Source organism: Vigna unguiculata, chromosome 5, assembly GCF_004118075.2.
Source record: "Vigna unguiculata cultivar IT97K-499-35 chromosome 5, ASM411807v1, whole genome shotgun sequence".
Lineage (NCBI taxonomy): Eukaryota > Viridiplantae > Streptophyta > Magnoliopsida > Fabales > Fabaceae > Vigna > Vigna unguiculata.
The window spans coordinates 47,364,971-47,382,611 of record NC_040283.1 but is presented as its reverse complement, the minus strand read 5'-3'; the positions used below and the strand labels follow the sequence as shown (position 1 = coordinate 47,382,611).

Below are 17,641 nucleotides of genomic sequence, written 5' to 3'. Positions count from 1 at the left end.
TTCCTGCTTCTTTTTGCTTTTTGAAACCCTTCAATTGGGCCTCTTCACTCTGGGCCTTCACATAGTCATAATTAGTCCACTCAGTTCTAAGAAAACAAAATATCTAAAACAGAATTTAAATGAATTATTGATTTAATATTTCACAAACAGAAATCAATTTTATTGTCATTGAAAATTATCCAGTACATTTTTAATAAAAATATATAAAATTAATATGGATAATCCAATTAAAATTGATCTTGTTTTGTTCTTTAATAGATCAATATTATCCTTCATTTTGAATATGCATTATATCTCATAACAAAAACAAATATAACATTTAATGATTTAATGGTAGATTACATATCTTCTAGAATTATAATTGCACAATTTCAATTTTATAGATCTTTAGTTTATTTTTTTTATATATAAAATTGATTGTGATGATGGATAGGTTTATTTAAACTTGAAAACAAAGTGTCTCTAAATAATATTAAAAAAAATATTTTTATTAAGATAAAATTACTGTTCGTTGTAACTATAAAGGTTTTTTTTCATCAAACATTTCAAATATTTAAAATAGTTTACACATTAACTTATTTTCAAATTTTGTTTAAAACAACATTTGAAAAGGTATAGAAAAAAATATTAATAATTTGTTGTTAAAAAGTTACTTTTTTCTCGTAAAATATTAAAATGTGTTCAGGTGGGTGAATTTTCATAATTAAATAGAAATTATATATATAAAGAGGTATATAAACTATGTTGACATTTTATTATTTCAATTTTATTTTTAATTATTTTAAAAATTAATTATATTTTATAAATAATTTATTTTTAACCATTATTTTAAAAAAATATTATTTTAAAAAAATATGTATATATATATATTTTATTTTTTAATTTTATATTTAATAATTATGTTAAAAATAATTATATATTTTTTATTAATAGTTAACTTAAATTTCTATGAAAAATAAAAATAAAAACACTTAGACGAACTCATTGGTAACTGTTATTTTATCTCATTGGTTGGTGACTGTGTTGTCTCCTGAATTTTTAAATTATGAAAATTTGAATATAATAGTGCCGTTGATAAATGTTTTAAAAATGTTATATTTATTCGGAAAATTTGTTATAATCTTTGATGATTTTTAGTTATGTATAACTTTATTCAATTTTCAATTAAATTATATATAAATTTCAATATTATTTTGAACAACAACGAGATGAGACTCGACACATTACATTCGTGGTTTCACTTTTTATTTAAATAATGATTACAAAGTAAGATATTGTAGATAGATAACCGAAAACTATGGTACTAAATATTTATAAAACAAGAAAAAAACTAAAATTACCTGTAAAATATGAAGATAAAAAATATAATTAACTAAATAATTTAATATTTGTATATATGTGGCAATATAATATTGTTTTGTTCTAATTTTTTTTTTTTAAATGTTATAATTAGTTACGTTTTTTCTTATTTAATTGTAGTTGTTTAACACGGTTTTTAATCCATTCTTTCATACATTTTTATCATCAAACTTTATCCATGTATTTAATTTTTAAATGAACTGGTTATATAACATAAAAATAATATATAAAATACATGAATAATTGTGTTTATTAAATCTAAACTGTTTTGAGAATTAAAACTTTATCCATGTATTTAATTTTTAAATGAACTGGTGATATAACTAAAAAAATATATAAAATACACGAATAATTGTGTTTATTAAATCTAAACTGTTTTGAGAATTAAAAGTTAACTATTAATTTGTATAGATAAACAATTCAATCGTATACATTTTTTAATGTGAACTAATAATTTTTATTTTATTTTTTCTCCGCTTCTCTTTAGGTTTTTTGATATTTCTTCCTCTATCACTACTTCATATGCTTATTTGTTTACAAAAAGAATAATATAATTAAAGGCAAATTTATCATTATATTATAATTTTTCATAGGAAGATATGATGATAAAACGATATAACGGTATTACGATATAACAATATTATGATATAACGATAATACAATATAACGATAGGATGATATACGATGACAAAATAATGATATATCAGTATGACAATATAATAACATAACAATGTTACAATACGATAACACGATATAACAGTACCACAACACAATGATATAACAACGATATAACGACGACCAAATCTCAACTAATATTTTAGGGGGAGTCAAAATAATACAATCAAAATTTATATATGTAATTATTGTCTCTAAGGCAATACAGCGAATACATAATTTAGTATTAACCATAACTATACAAATAACTAATAATTATTATCATTTGTTCTTTCGTATTCTCGAACTTCATCAATAATTAGACCATAACTAAAATTTTCAGATTTTTTTAATGTAAATAAACAATTGTCAGTAGAAAATTCACCTTCCATATTTATTCAGCAATATTGTTTTGATAATCTTTATTACAAAAAAACAATTTTTCTATTGTAATAATGGCTCACATGTAATTCAAAACTTTAAGAAAAAAAAATTGTAATTGAAAAATTGAGTCAGTAGTATCATGGTTCAAAATATATATGAAAAATTTGAATTTGTTTTGATTTCATCTTCACACATTTTCCCTTTTTATCATTTTTAAAATATGAGTTTTTTCTTTTATTCGTCACCAATATATTTTTCTTAAGAGTAAGACTAGAGAATAATTTGTCATGATCTAATAAAAAATTGAGACGTAAATATTAAAATAAAAACAAATGATAATCAAGCTACAATTAAAAATCGGTTATGAAAAAACACATATTTAAATATTGTTTTCTTTTACATTCCTAAAAATTAATACAAAAGAAGCTCGTTAGATGAAAAATAATTGTAACTATTAAATTAATATTTCACTATTAAGTACGACAAATTTTTCTTTTTCAAAATGGGAAAAATATATAAGAAATAAGAGTAGAGAAAACGATTATTATTTTTTTAAAAAGTAAAAATAAAAGATGAGAATAATATGTGAAAAACTCAATAGACAAATAAAAAATATCTTAATAATTTTTGTATTCTTTATTATATTTGATTTCGAAATTTACTATCAATTAATATTAAATATTATGATTTATAAATCAATAAAAAATTTAAATTTAATTTTCTTTGATTCTTGACATACTGTACATAATTTATAAAAAAAAATAAAAAATTTTGGGCATACATAATTTAAAAAACTTAAAAGTTTTTAACAATGAAAAAAAAGAACAAATTTTTGGGGCACCCTGCTCCTATTATACTCCGTCACCGATGACGACATGATAATATAAATGTATAATGATATTATGAATTATGACGATATGAGAATACAATAATATGACAATATGTCAATATAAATATGATGATTTAACAATATAATAATATGACAATATAAATAAGAAAATATAACGATATAATGATACAACGATAAAATTAAACAAAATTATAATTTATTAAATTATAATTTATAAAATAAAAAACAATAAAATAATCAAATTACATGTGACAACACTTCAATAACATGACATGACATGACATGACAAAAGAATAAATAATCGTACCAATCACTTAACATATATCACTAAGTTATAGAAAAAATGAACACGATTCAATTTAAATTGTGTGAATACTCAATGAATCATAAAATTTATTAGGTTCTCGATTAAAAGTTTCTTTCAAAATTAATTAGGGACTTAAAACAATTTTAAAAAAATATTTTGAATGAGATTTATATCAAATATAACTTAAAAATCATAATTTTTCTAATGAGAAAAAAAAATTAATACTAAATTATGCACTTGATTTTCAAAAAATATTATAGCATGAACATGTTAATAAAAATGTACAGATTTTAAAATAATATATGTGATTTAGTTTCTATATACATTATTAATTTCTGTAAAATCACGACCTAGATTAAATCATATTTTTCCAATGTAATATTATTTTTTCAAGGTTTCATAACTATTCAAATTGCCACTTTTTTTAAAATTATGATTCTTAAACAACTTTTTAATCTTAATTAATTATTGTTATTGTTTAAAATAGCGGTCAGGCACTGCACTACGACGTCGTTCAGTCGATCTTGAATGAGTTGGCGGGAAAATTATCTCGTTCTATTTATACGACTGTACTGGCGCCAGTGGCTTCTCATGTTAGGGTTCATTGGCGTGTTCAAACTTAAAAGTTCAAACAAAAACCTCATAAGGAAAGTGTTTTCTGATTTTCTTGCTGCAATCGAGTGGTTTCGAAGAAATGCCAACCTACAAGATAAGGGGAATCGACGTAGATTTTCCGTACGAAGCCTATGATTCCCAACTCGTTTACATGGACAAAGTCATTCAATCACTTCAGGAGGTAACGATTTAGAATACTTTTTTTTTTCTTTAATTTAATTTTACATATGTAGTATTCGTTGGAGGTGATTTTGTTTGAGTCGCAGTTGGGTACTAAATATGGGTTCTTTTATCAACGGGGATTCAAATCTTGATTCACCATGTGGAAGAAGAGTTGCCCCTTCCGTACTCCCAACCGCGTTGGTAACAATTTAGAATCTGCTTCAGTGAGGAGTAATATCTTTTTTAAGCACGGGAATATGAATTAAAGTTGTTGTAAATTTCAATTGCAATTGGAGAGTAGTTGTGTCCTTGACATTGTATTTATAAACTTCCTTTTGAATAAATTGAAAGTGATACTGCAATGTTAATGTTATTACTTGATACTAGATAATTTGATAATGACGAGGCTCTGTCATATACTAGTATATCTTAACATGATCCACGATTTACCATCGAATCAAATGCTGTAGTATATTATAGTTCTTGTTGAGGATATGAAGCACATCATACGGGGAATGGATATGATACAGCACAATAAATTTAAATTTGATTTGACTCTGACAAATAATTCTTGACCTAACATGAACATGGCTATAATATAATATTGTGGTGTTTTAATCAGTATTGGTATAATTTTTAAAAAAAAGTTATGTATGCTGTTCTGTATTCAGTGTTGATATTGTTCCTGTTAAAGCTAATGGAGCTACTAGCCGGAAATACTTAAACTGTTGTAACTGCTTTTACCCGAGCCTTTTCTCTAACTCTGGTTCTCTCTCCTTATTTTTCTACCTCCTGGGGCAATGGGTTACTCTATTATTTATAGCTTCAGATGCTAACTGTCTTACATTTTTGGTGAGTATTTAGTGGCCTGCTAGTGTGATCTGCTATCCTTATATTTTGCCATTACCTGGTAGTGATATTATAAAGTTTTGAAAAAGCAAAATTTAAGTCATTATGTCATTATTGCGTTGTTTTAGTCAGTATTGTTATAAACGGTTTTAAAAACTAAAAGTATAAAATTTGTAAAAAATGTAATTAAAAAGATTGAATTGCCTTTGCAATATTTGACATGGATATGTATCTGGCAGTGTTATGACACGGCAGTGCTACTATATAAAAGTTTCTGTGCCTTTTAGATTTTTAGTCATTATCTGCTGCTGTTTACCTTGGTTTTGTTTCCAATTGCTCAATGTCTTGCTATTACGATTCACATATGGCATCTGTTTTTTATCAGTTGTTTACCATTAAGATTGTGTTTTTATTATTGATACTCAATGTATTGTTTTGTGTGTTTTGGCATGGCAGAAACGTAATGCACTATTGGAGAGTCCCACAGGAACTGGAAAAACTCTCTGTCTTCTCTGTGCTACCTTAGCATGGCGTAAGAGTTTGGGTAGTTTCACAACTGGTGTGAGCACGCAAACTGGTGACAAATCAGAGGGTAAAAATGAAGTGTCACTGTCACAATCTGAGTCCTCAACATTCTCTACAATTGTATATGCTTCACGCACTCACAGCCAAATCCGTCAAGTAATTAAAGAATTGAAAAGAACATCTTACAGGTCATTCTATATATTTAGGATTTTTTTTTTTTGTTTTTGTATGGTTTTGCTGGTTATTGACTAGTCAATGTTGATGATGGTAGTTGATTGTGTCAATGTCTTATGAATTTACCATTCACTCGCACTTCCTCAGTTTTTATTTTCTATATCAAGTTGGTGATTGTGGTCCAGAAAGAAAGTGGATTATGCGGACTATCAGGATTGATGTTTTGTGTGTACTACTTGTACTGAACTAAATAAAGATTAAAGTCTGCAGTTTTTATGATGATTACTATGTTGGGCCTAAGCTTACCTGATATTTATCAGTGTGCAGGCCTAAGATGGGAGTCCTAGGATCTCGGGAGCAACTTTGCATTCATGATGAAGTGAAATTACTTCGAGGAAAAACACAAACAAATGCTTGCCGATCACTCTGTCGTCGAAAGCGTGGGAAACGCCACTGTAGCCATTTTCATCAAGTTGCGGGTAATTTTGGAAAAAAACATTTCTGTGCTAACAATACAGGTGTTAATATTCGTGTGGACGTTATTTTTCATTATGCATTTATGTGTGGATTATTTGGCTGAATGAATGTTCTCATACATGTTCCATAATCACTATTAGTACCATGGGTTGCCATAATTCAAATGACGAACAAGCAAAAAATTACAACATGCCAGATTTTATATTCTTCTTTCTTTGTTTATTTATTATTAGTTATTAATGTCCTTTTTCCATTTTCACTTTGAAGTTCTATGTTAGCCTGCCTTACTTATGGACATCCATAGCAATTTGTGGACTCATATACTTCATTGTGATAGGTGTGTAGAAGTGAATACAGTCCCTCACTAACTAGAAATAAGGCTTAAGCAGTGGTTATACAGCTTGGATAATCCTTAGCTTATAAGTTGGTTTTGTGGGGATTAAGTTAGATTCTAAGTCCAAATTCTAAAAGGCTATTTGTGTCTAACTATTTCATAGAAACATCTAATAACTTATTAATTCAAAGAGGAATAATGATTTATTTGGTCCCTGAAATTGTATGATGGGTTCAAGTTAGTCCTTGAAAGTAGATTTTAAATTTCATATTCATCTTTCATTTTAGACAGGTCTTTGTAATACTACTATTGAAATGGAATTTATTTGGTTTAAGTTATCATTAAAATGCATTATAGTCCATATATGCAGGGACTAATTGCATTTTAATTATACCGTACATGAGCCTTATTGAAATGAATGATGCATGCCAAAGAAAAAAGTTACTTTTAGTTTATTATCATTTAGGCATTACTTTAATACTGCACACGCTTTTATGGATCAAATAAATCATTCTCATGATATAATTTTTGCCCTCGTGTCATATAATGGTGTCATGTGTGTGTTAAGTCACATCTTTATGACTTATCTTAAGAATGTTGCTAAAATTTTATTGCAGATTACTTGAAGGACAATTCCCATCTTGGAGAAGAACCTGTAGATATTGAGGATTTGGTCAATATTGGTAGAAAGTTTGGGCCGTATGTTTTCTCAGCTATGCTGACTATAACCATAATTTATCATCTTAATGATCAATTTTTTTTGCCTCCTTTTCTTTCTCTTCTCTCTCCAAGTCAACAATTCTGCCTTAATTTGTGTCTGCTTATTTCAGGTGTCCTTATTATTTATCAAAGGAGCTCCACAAGTTTGTTGATATAGTATTTGCTCCATATAATTATCTTATAGATCGTGGATATAGAAATTCTTTGCAACTTTCTTGGAACAATAGTGTACTCATATTTGATGAAGCTCACAATTTGGTGAGAAGACATTAAAAATTTGTCAGAGATTAATTTCTATGCATAGATCTTAGTTCCATTAAGTGTAACCTTCTTTGTTATGTTCAATCTTGTCCTCTTCAGTGCTCTGCTATTATGTATTATTGAAATTTTAATCATGCTAATGTTACTACTTTTAGTCTGCTGTGTTATTGAAATATATTCAAGCTATATAATTTGCTTGTCATTTACTTGCAGGAAAGCATATGTGCTGATGCAGCCTCCTTTGACTTGCCTTCTTGGCTTCTAACTGCTTGTATTAAAGAGGCAGAAAGTTGTATTGACCTTTCTATAGAAAGAAGAGATAAAACAAATGATAAGTCACAAAATCCAGATGATTTTGCTATCCTTAGAGGTTAGCTTAATCTTACAGAACGGCAGTCCAAATTCCAATAATATCATGATGCATGCTTTTACTCATTTTAACAGCATTATTGGGAAAATAAGATTCATTATAAACCATGCCTGTGTTTATTGGATTTTTGGGTTCAACAACCAATTGCACATGCATTTTGTTTAGATTCTGGTCTGGGTACTCCATAAATTGTAAGCCATATGTATTTTTGCATCTCACGTACACATTGATCATTTCTATTTTGCAGCACTACTTCTAAAACTTGAAAAGCGTATTTCTGAGGTGCCTATTGAATCTAAGGAGTCGGGGTACACTAAGCCTGGGCCTTATATCTATGAACTGCTGGCTGATCTTAACATAACACACAAAACTGCTTCTAAGCTAATCAGTATAATTGGTGTAGCTTCAACCCTTCTTGAGGAACATAATCAGCAGAAATCAACTAGCACGGTCTGCAGATTGGATAGAATGGGTGAAATCCTTGAAATTGTGTTCAGGGATGGAAGAACTGCACATGCTAAATGTTATCGTGTATGTATTTGACTTTATTGTATTCAAGTTACGCTTCACAAGATATTTTTTTTTTCTTTTTTTGTGTTGTCATTTTATAATAATTCTTTTTTTTTGTGTATTTTTGCATTTCTATGGATTATATCATTAAGCTATATTTCCATTTGCATAAAAGGTTCATGTACGGGAAGTTGAGGCTTGGGCTGTCAATGACTCTAAAGGTAAATTGAGACTTCGTTGAATGAAGATTTGTCAATGTATTGAAATAATCTTTATTTTTTTTTTCTAAATACACTCCATTGATTTTCCCCCGTCAACTTGGTGATCATGTCAATTACTCAATTTTCAAACGTTTACTGTTTACTATAAATTTAAAACTGGCCAGTTTTATTTAACATGTTAAGGACTGCTTGATAATATATGTGGACTTGTTCATTGTACAATTTGTGATTGTTTTTGTGATCGTTTTATATTAAATTATTTTTTATCCATTATTGTTATGAAGTCCCACATCACTTGCCTCAATTCTTGAAGTGAGACTTATATATTGGTTGGGCAGCTTGGCTTAATGCCAATTGGTTTTAAGATGAAATTTTTACATGGTATCACGACCTATAGGTCATCTTGGTAAATTTCCCTATTCTGATAGAGTCGCTTGTTTTGCTAGACATTTGTAGGAGTGTTAGGAAGTCCCACATCACCTAGCTCTATTCTTGGAGTGAGGCTGATATATTTTTTGGCTACTTCGCTTAGTGCCAATTGGTTTTATGATGAAATTTGGCAATTATTATAATTGTACTTCGTTAAATCATTCTTTAGGACTCTGTTTCTACATATTATTGCTACTTTTTTTTTTTTTTAATTTGGAAAAACCAATGCTTTTATTTTTATTATACAAAATATCTTTTCATCTTTAAAAGATATGGTTGATTCTGAAAAAATATAGCTTTTAGGCCAGGCCTTTTGGTTTATATTTTTTTTTTGGGGTTGGAATGTGAAGGAGGAGTTGTATTTATTTAACACCGTTTGGTTAAGCGATACAAGTGATTTGCACCAAGAGGTGTAAATGTTTCTTGTTGAGCTTTAGTCTTTTTGTAAACGAAGCTGTTCCTTTCATTATACAGACAATGTAACATGTTTCGATTATATCTGTACAGATTGTTTTGTAACTTTATATGTCCCTGTCTGTTACATTCACAATTATACTAATATGTGTTGTTTTGATGCTGCAGGCAAGGTGTCAAGGACACTCAGCTGGTGGTGCTTTAATCCAGGAATAGCCATGGAAGACTTTCGTAATAAATATGGGGTTAGATCTATTATACTGACTTCGGGCACATTATCCCCTATGGAATCTTTTGCTGAGGAACTGAAGTTGTAAGTTCCCTTGTTGCTAATTGTGTTTTCATCAATGATATCTTGGCTGTCATTAACACAAAGTGTTGATTCTGGTAATCTCAGAGATTTCCCCATCCGGCTAGAAAATCCACATGTAATAACCCCAAATCAGATATGGGCAGGAGTTGTTCCGGTTGGGCCTTCAGGACATACTTTTAACTCCTCTTACCGCACTCGTGATTCACTAGAGTACAAGCAGGACCTTGGAAATGCAATTGGTATTTGACTTGCTTATGATGTACTGAATTCGGCAAAATAAAGTTGATGTAATATTTGTCTTGCCATTTCAATTGCATGTCTAGTTTAAAAAAATGGAGTTGCAGTATTTTTGATAGTGAAAGTCTCATTAGTGAATGGAGCATTGCATTTTTGTTATAGCTTTCTGCTTTTATATTCTAACCTATTAGAATGCTTTAAGATCAACATTTTTTGAGTGAAACATATTTAGTGTTCACATACAAACAGGGATTTTGGTGGTTTACGGTATGTGAATCATTCCTAGAAAGGTATGTGGTATAATTCAACACTACTTTAGTGATGGACTTGTATAATCAGTCCTGAATAGGAATGTTGATTAAGTAGAATTTAAGTTGTCAATGATAGTTTATGCTATTATCTAGTCATCATTGACTTGGAGATAGATGTGGGATGTGGGTGTTTGGGGCAATGAATGAGCATTGGTTTGTTAGATTGGCATGAGAGGCATAATGATAGTAAAATGAGACCAAAGAGTGGAAACTCAATCAATATTTCAAGAAGTTAATATTATATAATTTGCATTCATGGCTTCATTTGTGTGGGTATAATTTCATAAAAACTGAAGAAAGTTCTATATCTCAGACTACGATACCCCAGAGCCTACAGAATTTGGAATAAGTAGCTTGTATTGTCATCAGAATTTGAAGAAAAAACCCGATAGACATTGCCATTAACTGTCAATAATTTCATTTCTCTGTTGTATTCCAGTAAATTTGGCCCGAATTGTTCCTGACGGCCTTCTTGTATTCTTCCCATCGTATTACCTTTTGGACCAAATCATTGGTTGCTGGAAAAGTGTGGTAAGATTCATACTGACCTAATGAAAAGATAAATTTGCTTGGTCAAGCTTATGGTACATGGTATTGAGGTTTGTTATTTTCAGGGTAATGAAAATTCAATGTCAATATGGGACAGAATTTGCAAACACAAGAAACCTGTTATAGAACCTAGGGAATCTTCATCATTTCCCTTGTCAATTAAGGTAACACCTTTATGTTACATGGTGAAAACACATTCTTCCATAATAAGCATTTGGATGCATCATATCCTAAGATGGACCTGGCCTGACCTTTTTGCTTCTCTGTACAGGACTACATGACCAAGCTGAATGACACCTCAACCTCTGGAGCAGTTTTTTTCGCCGTTTGTCGTGGGAAGGTATGACTTAATCATGAATGTAGAGAAACATCCTTCTGATATGTTCTCACCTTTATTATGGTATACAAGTACTGTAAGACGTAGTGTACATGTACTGCTATAGGCAGGTATACTGTAGGACCTAGGGGATATGGCAATATATTTGAAGACTCTGGGATAGAAGACTATTTTTTATATGATACTAAAATACAGTGACATTTATAATTAAGGGAGAAGGGTTCATAAAGGCCAAGCATTGTCCTAAAAATTGTAATTGTAATATATAGGCATTAGACATAATGCCTCACTTAGATAAATTTGTGCCATTCGTTATTTTAACAGGTAAGCGAAGGATTAGATTTTGCTGATCATGCTGGAAGAGCTGTGGTAATTACTGGTTTGCCATTTGCGACAAGTACTGATCCTAAGGTTTGATTATCTTTTCCCACTACTAACTCCAAATAGTTCTCTTGGTATTGTCTATTAATTATGCATGTACATGTGTTTGTCGTAAAAATTCACTTTTAATCACCAACAGGTTCGACTAAAACGGGAATACCTTGATCAACAATCTCGACCACAGGGAGAACTGTTGAAGGTTATGTTGGTTTACTTGCATAAATTTTTCACACATTAATGTAATATGTTTGTAAGTATTAACTATTTGTCTGGTACTTAAAGCAGGTTATAACTGGAGATGAATGGTATAACCAGCAAGCCTCCCGAGCTGTGAATCAAGCTGTTGGGCGTGTAATTCGCCATCGCTATGACTATGGAGCAATTATTTTCTGTGATGAAAGGTTTTTACCTTGAATTATTTTGGTCTAAATTGCCTCAAAAGACATGTGTTTTATGTTATTACTAATTCCTTTTTTCTCTTTTGTGTATTACTTCTTCAATGAAAAATATAACCAATTTTTTTATCACATGGATAATTTGCACGTCAGTGATTTGTTTTGGTCCCAACGAATTTCCATTGATGTTTTTTGGGTGGCTCTGTTTCTCTCAAGCTATAAACCGAAGGAAGTATAAATGTAAACTTGTTAGTTTCATGATATGTTACGAACTACTTTTCATTTTGTGAAAATCATCTGATATAAATATCTCAATGTATACATTAGTAATTCAAAAGCCAACTAATAAACATGTCAAGGTCCTAGCTATAATTATTCTTTGGAAAATTATACTTTGACTTCCATTTTTTGACTCCCATTCTTTACTTCCTGACGTGGTTTAGTGTGGGTTATCGATTCTTTCAAAAGAAAAGATAGGGATACATTAATCAATAATCTACATTAAACTACGTTAGGAAGTAGAGAAGGAGAGTCAAAAAATAAGAGTCATAGTATCATTGTCCTTATTCTTATATCAAATATCAGTAGCCTGTTACATTACTAAGTTATTATTAATTTGGGCTTTGTTGTTTATACGAATTTTTTGAGGGTTATTCTTAGTGTTGAAGTTGTTACAGGTTTTCACATCAACATCGTTTGTCCCAAGTCTCACGTTGGATACAGCCTCACATAAAGGTTCTACTCTTCACTGAAATTCACTCTTCTGGATTACAAACTTTTTTATACTAACTGGTTTCCATTCTTGTAGTGTTTCTCAAGATTTGGAGAAGTTGTTTTCACTCTAACTCGGTTTTTTCGAGAAGTAGGAACTCAGTTTCCTACGAAGGCGCCTTTGTTAGAAGCTAAAAAGGAGGGTCAGTGTCTTATAGTACTATATTATGTTGGTTGTGTCATGTCATTGTGTGTATGCTTGTGGTTTTTGCCTCAATTTTTTTATGGTTGGCATTTAAATATTGTAAATTTGTTTCTTTAGAGCATGACGGGTATGGTTTCTATCTGCTTTTTATGAATTAGCAGTTCAATTTGTTGTAATTTAGATTTTTTATTTTTTACAAGGATGGAGGGGTGTTTTCTTTTTTATTAAAGGCAGAGTGAAGGTAACCAACCTCCTATGTAGGATGAGAAAATACAAATTGCTTACAGTGTGGTTTTGTGTATTGGATGATAAAAAGATACATGAATTGAGTTACATGATTAAACGGGCTTTGCCTTATTCAAAATCAGCTAACTGTGGATAATACTGGTATTGTTTGGTAACTCACTCCATGAAGTTGTTTCCTTTTCTCAAATTTTCTCATTCCTTTGTTATTTAAACACAACATTTTAGTTTCCAGTCATCCATCAATGCAAATTTGATTTCTTTCAAGTGTAGCTTCCCTTCTTTTATATATTTATTTTCAATCCTTTTTCTACTGATATGAATTAACTGGACCATTGCTGATGCAGGCAATGTAGGAGAAGTACCATCATCAGAGCTGCACATGGAAAAACTTTTGTCACCCCTGGTAAGTCTTTGATCACGCATTGTAATGATGCTCATTTTTTTAATCACATAATGCTATTGTTTGGCCCTTCAGCTTGATAATCTTTTTTCTTGCAGACTGCACCAATGGCTCAAAATTTCTCTTTGAAAGCGTCATCTTTGCTTGATACTAAAAAAGGCCGTGCATCATTCCTAGGAGAAATTGCGCCTGCCAACCGCTCATCTCTGTCTTTGGACAATTGCAAGACTGTACATCGTAAAAGTTCAAGTGATATTTCTGGCAAGGTTTTGCTTGGAAGGAAGACTCTTTTATCACCAGAATGTGAGAGGGATGATTTGGCTGTTAGTTATCAACCTGGTGAAAAATCAACGGATACACCAGTAGCACCTTGTTCATCCAGGAAGCGTAAATTTGTGGCAGGAGAGTATGACTTAAAGCAATATTTTGGAAATTCTAATGAGCATTCATCATCGGGTACAAATTTTCTGAATCTTATAGCTCTCATTTCAATTTTTAATTATGTTAACTATGCTAAGTGAGTAGATCTATGATATGGCTTGTCAAAACGCTCAGGGGTTGTAGATGTAAGAGATAGAGATGGTGTGGCCTCCACTTGTGTTGAATTGACAAGACCAAAAGGCCATCTTCCTGCTGATTCCGTGCCTTCTGCTGGTGATGAAACCCAAGGATCAGCATTCCTTGCTCAGGTAGAGTTGTTATTTGTTATACATAAATTGCATGTAGCCTCCGAAGTAGAAATGCAATAAGTGGAAATTACTGGAAATGGAACTAATTCTTTTTATGGTTGAAGCCAATGTGCAAGAAAATCAAACAAATTGTAGTTATAAACATGAGCTATACGGACAATCAGATTTTGATCATAATTTTGCACAAGTGCTCATAATTCTTACACAAGTCAAACTCAATTTCTATTTCCTATTTATTTGCTGTTGTACACATATTCTTAGGTCAGTTTACATTAAATTTGATCATATTTTTCATAATTATTGTTATCAACCCTCAAGTAACACGGTGTTGCAATTTGATGTTCCTTTATATTGATATTGATGACAAATTTTGAGTATGGATATTCTGTATAAATTGTGCCTTACAGGTTCGAGATAAACTCAGTGCTGCGGAATATATAGACTTCGTGGGTTGTATGAAGGCACTCAAGACCAAAGCAATGAAAATTAGCGAAGTTTTACAGTGTATTTCTAGATTGTTCTCTGGACCTGATAGGCTACCTCTACTTAAAAGGTATTCAAAAAATTATAATATTTTAAGCAACCTTTATGGTTTGAACTGTTGTCCTTGTTATACCATTCATCCCCAATCATTATGTCACTGAAGAAAGTTCTTGATCTATCCTTAAAATTGGTTGCAATTCATGTAGCGCTATTGTGAAGTGTAATTGTAATGCATGAGCCAAGTCATTCGATATTCTCACTGCAAAGTGTAAAATGGGGCATGTGAAAGAAAATGACTGATTCCTGCACTCTAGATTACCACCTAGACTACTTCCTTGCATGATGCCTTTTGAAGGAAATATGTTTCAAAGTCACATTGAAATTTCCGATGTTGAATCATCTCTTGACCTTCGTCATCTTGTTTAACAGGTTCAAAGATTACATCCCAGCAAAATATCATTCTTTGTATGAGCACTATGTTGAAGAAAAAACATTAATCACGTGAAGACTTCTTGAAGGTGCCCTTCTTGTGACTATTGTGTGATAATTCGTCCAGTTAAAAACAGGCTATCTAAGTCTTAACATCTTTATTGGATTGTTATTAAAGACATGGAAAGGAATGAATATTAGTACATGGCCTAACAAGACTAGAAATGAGGAGACACATGAAGAACAAGACTAGGAATGAGGATATTCATGAATATATAAATTATATTGGTTCTTCACCCATAGTTTAATAGAGAAGATAATTTCATAAGTGTTTGATTCAGGAGTATTCATGTATACTTCATAGCATGGAATGTGACAAACATTGAAATGAGGCTTTGGATTTGATGTTGGCCTAGGTGAATCAACATCAGATGATTTATTTAGGAATCAATTCATCAAAAGAATGATTAGTGGATTTTTTTTAGGGCCAGAAAATATAAGCCCCACGGAATGGATCCCCACAGATATATATATATATATATATATATATATATATATATATATATTATCAAACACTAATAGTAACTGGCTTTCCTGAAGCATCTTTCGAATGTTGTGCTTCGTGAGGAAATGCATTGTTTTTTTATCATTAATTTTGTTTAATCTTCATGGATTTATTTGTACATAGGTGTACATGAAATTGGTGAGTAGTGGTTGAATACAATAATTTACTACGTCTTTTTACTTCTAATAATTAGTAATGTGGATCGAGTTCCTTTGATTTGTCAGAATATTTTTTATGCTAAAAATGCATGTATGATATGTCAAAATATTTATTATCTATATGTGGTGTTGATGTGACAACTTGCGAAGAGTTGAACTTCTCTTCAACCATAGTGTGCATTATTTGGTGCTCGGAAATCATCTCTTAATCTATACAAGTATATATTCATTTTCCTTCCTGCACCAATTTCAATTAACTGTTATAAGTATTCACTGCTTTTATTGATGACTATTTTCTATTGAAAAACTTCATTGGTTGAATAATCAATTTTTTTTTCTTTCGGGACATCTAGTGTAGCATTTTTAAGGGGATCATACGATAAAACTTACATAGTTAAGATCATAATATTCAAGCAAACTAGGATTGAAGTTTAAAGTAGTTTAATACAATGCTAGTTAAGATATAAGTTACAATTCTTACGCTAAAAATGGTTTAGTGCAATGCTGGGTACGATATATCTAAACACAATACTAGCAATTTGTTTGAGTTCATGTAGCAATGACCTAATGTGTTATCACTTATGAGTAATCATTTATGAAAATAACACTGAATACTTTAAATAGAGAGTTTTAGCATATCTTGAAATGACATGATTGTTGTTAATTTATTTTAGAGTAATTCTCAATTGTCAATGAATTAATAAAAAGGAACAACCTTTTATGTTAAAAAGTGACTTTTTTTTATTTAAAGACACTTTCATTTTTGTTTTTCTTTACCATCTTATTCTTTTTTACTCTTTTATTTTATCTCTCCATATTCACTATCCTTTTCATCTTAAGTATTCCAAGAACAATTAGGTATCTCATTCTTTCCTTTACCTTTTCTTTTTATCATGTCTAGTTTATCTTGAGTTTAAATGACAAGATTTTATGGTGTGTTGGATGAGACAATCTAAAAGAGTAATTCATTTATTGAAGAATTTAAAATTCTTTGAAGGAAACTGACATGTTTGTATGAAGAAATTAAAAAGAAATTGAAATTGAGGAATTTTAAGAAGGTATTTTAAACAACAAAAGTAGTAGAATATCATATTTCCTTAATAAAGGAAAATGAAATTCTCAAGTTGTGAAATTACTTATTGATTAAGACAAAAAAGTCCATAGGTCCAAAAAGTCGACTTATATTAACCTTTAGTTTGAGTTGAAGGTTGAGTCGAGTCGGATGGGACAAAAGGTCGAGCCGTGTCGGGTAGAAGGTTGAGACAAATGGGTTCAGGTCGAAGGTCGAAAGTCAAGACGAGTCAACCCGGATTGAAGATCAAGACGGGTCAATTCGTACTCAAGGTCAAGTCGAGGAGGCCTAGGCCTTATGTCCAATTAGGTTGGTCCGGGCCTTAGGTTAAGCTAAGTCAACCCTAGTCAAAGGTTGAGCAGAGTTAGCCCTGGCTAAAGGTTGATCTGAGTCGGCTTAGGTTACAAGTCGAGCCGAGTGTGCTCGGTCGAAGGTTGAGCCAAGTTAGCCAAGGTTGAAGGTCGAGCTGAGTTGGTTGGCTTGGGAGAAAGGTCGAGTTAAGTCACCTTAGGCTAAAGGTCGAGCTGAGAGTGCCCAGGTCGAAT

At 30.8% G+C, this 17,641-nt stretch overlaps 1 protein-coding gene across 2 annotated transcripts; it reads left to right on the top strand.

Moving 5' to 3' along the window:
• The first annotated feature begins 4,163 nt into the window (after nt 1–4,163).
• On the top strand, nt 4,164–15,685 carry LOC114183948 (regulator of telomere elongation helicase 1 homolog). Of its 2 annotated transcripts, none has more exons than XM_028071152.1 (23): nt 4,164–4,350; nt 5,637–5,893; nt 6,207–6,358; nt 7,308–7,389; nt 7,521–7,668; nt 7,885–8,041; nt 8,289–8,572; nt 8,727–8,772; nt 9,784–9,928; nt 10,013–10,167; nt 10,916–11,007; nt 11,091–11,189; nt 11,297–11,365; nt 11,687–11,773; nt 11,883–11,942; nt 12,029–12,144; nt 12,816–12,873; nt 12,947–13,052; nt 13,645–13,703; nt 13,799–14,156; nt 14,265–14,389; nt 14,797–14,942; nt 15,302–15,685. In XM_028071152.1, exons 1-23 carry the CDS (start codon nt 4,249–4,251, stop codon nt 15,375–15,377), a joined length of 2,979 nt encoding a protein of 992 aa, XP_027926953.1. In that variant the 5' UTR covers nt 4,164–4,248; the 3' UTR covers nt 15,378–15,685. The 2 variants fall into 2 exon arrangements, with proteins under 2 accessions (XP_027926953.1, XP_027926952.1); XM_028071151.1 differs by having other exon boundaries at nt 14,256–14,389.
• The last annotated feature ends 1,956 nt before the right edge of the window (nt 15,686–17,641 follow it).

Coding starts and splice junctions, on each gene's coding strand:
- LOC114183948 (XM_028071151.1), top strand. CDS start 4,249: ATGCCAACCTACAAGATAAGGGGAATCGACGTAGATTTTCCGTACGAA. Junction 8,773..9,783: donor GGCTGTCAATGACTCTAAAG/GTAAATTGAGAC, acceptor TTGATGCTGCAG/GCAAGGTGTCAAGGACACTC. Junction 10,168..10,915: donor GGACCTTGGAAATGCAATTG/GTATTTGACTTG, acceptor GTTGTATTCCAG/TAAATTTGGCCCGAATTGTT.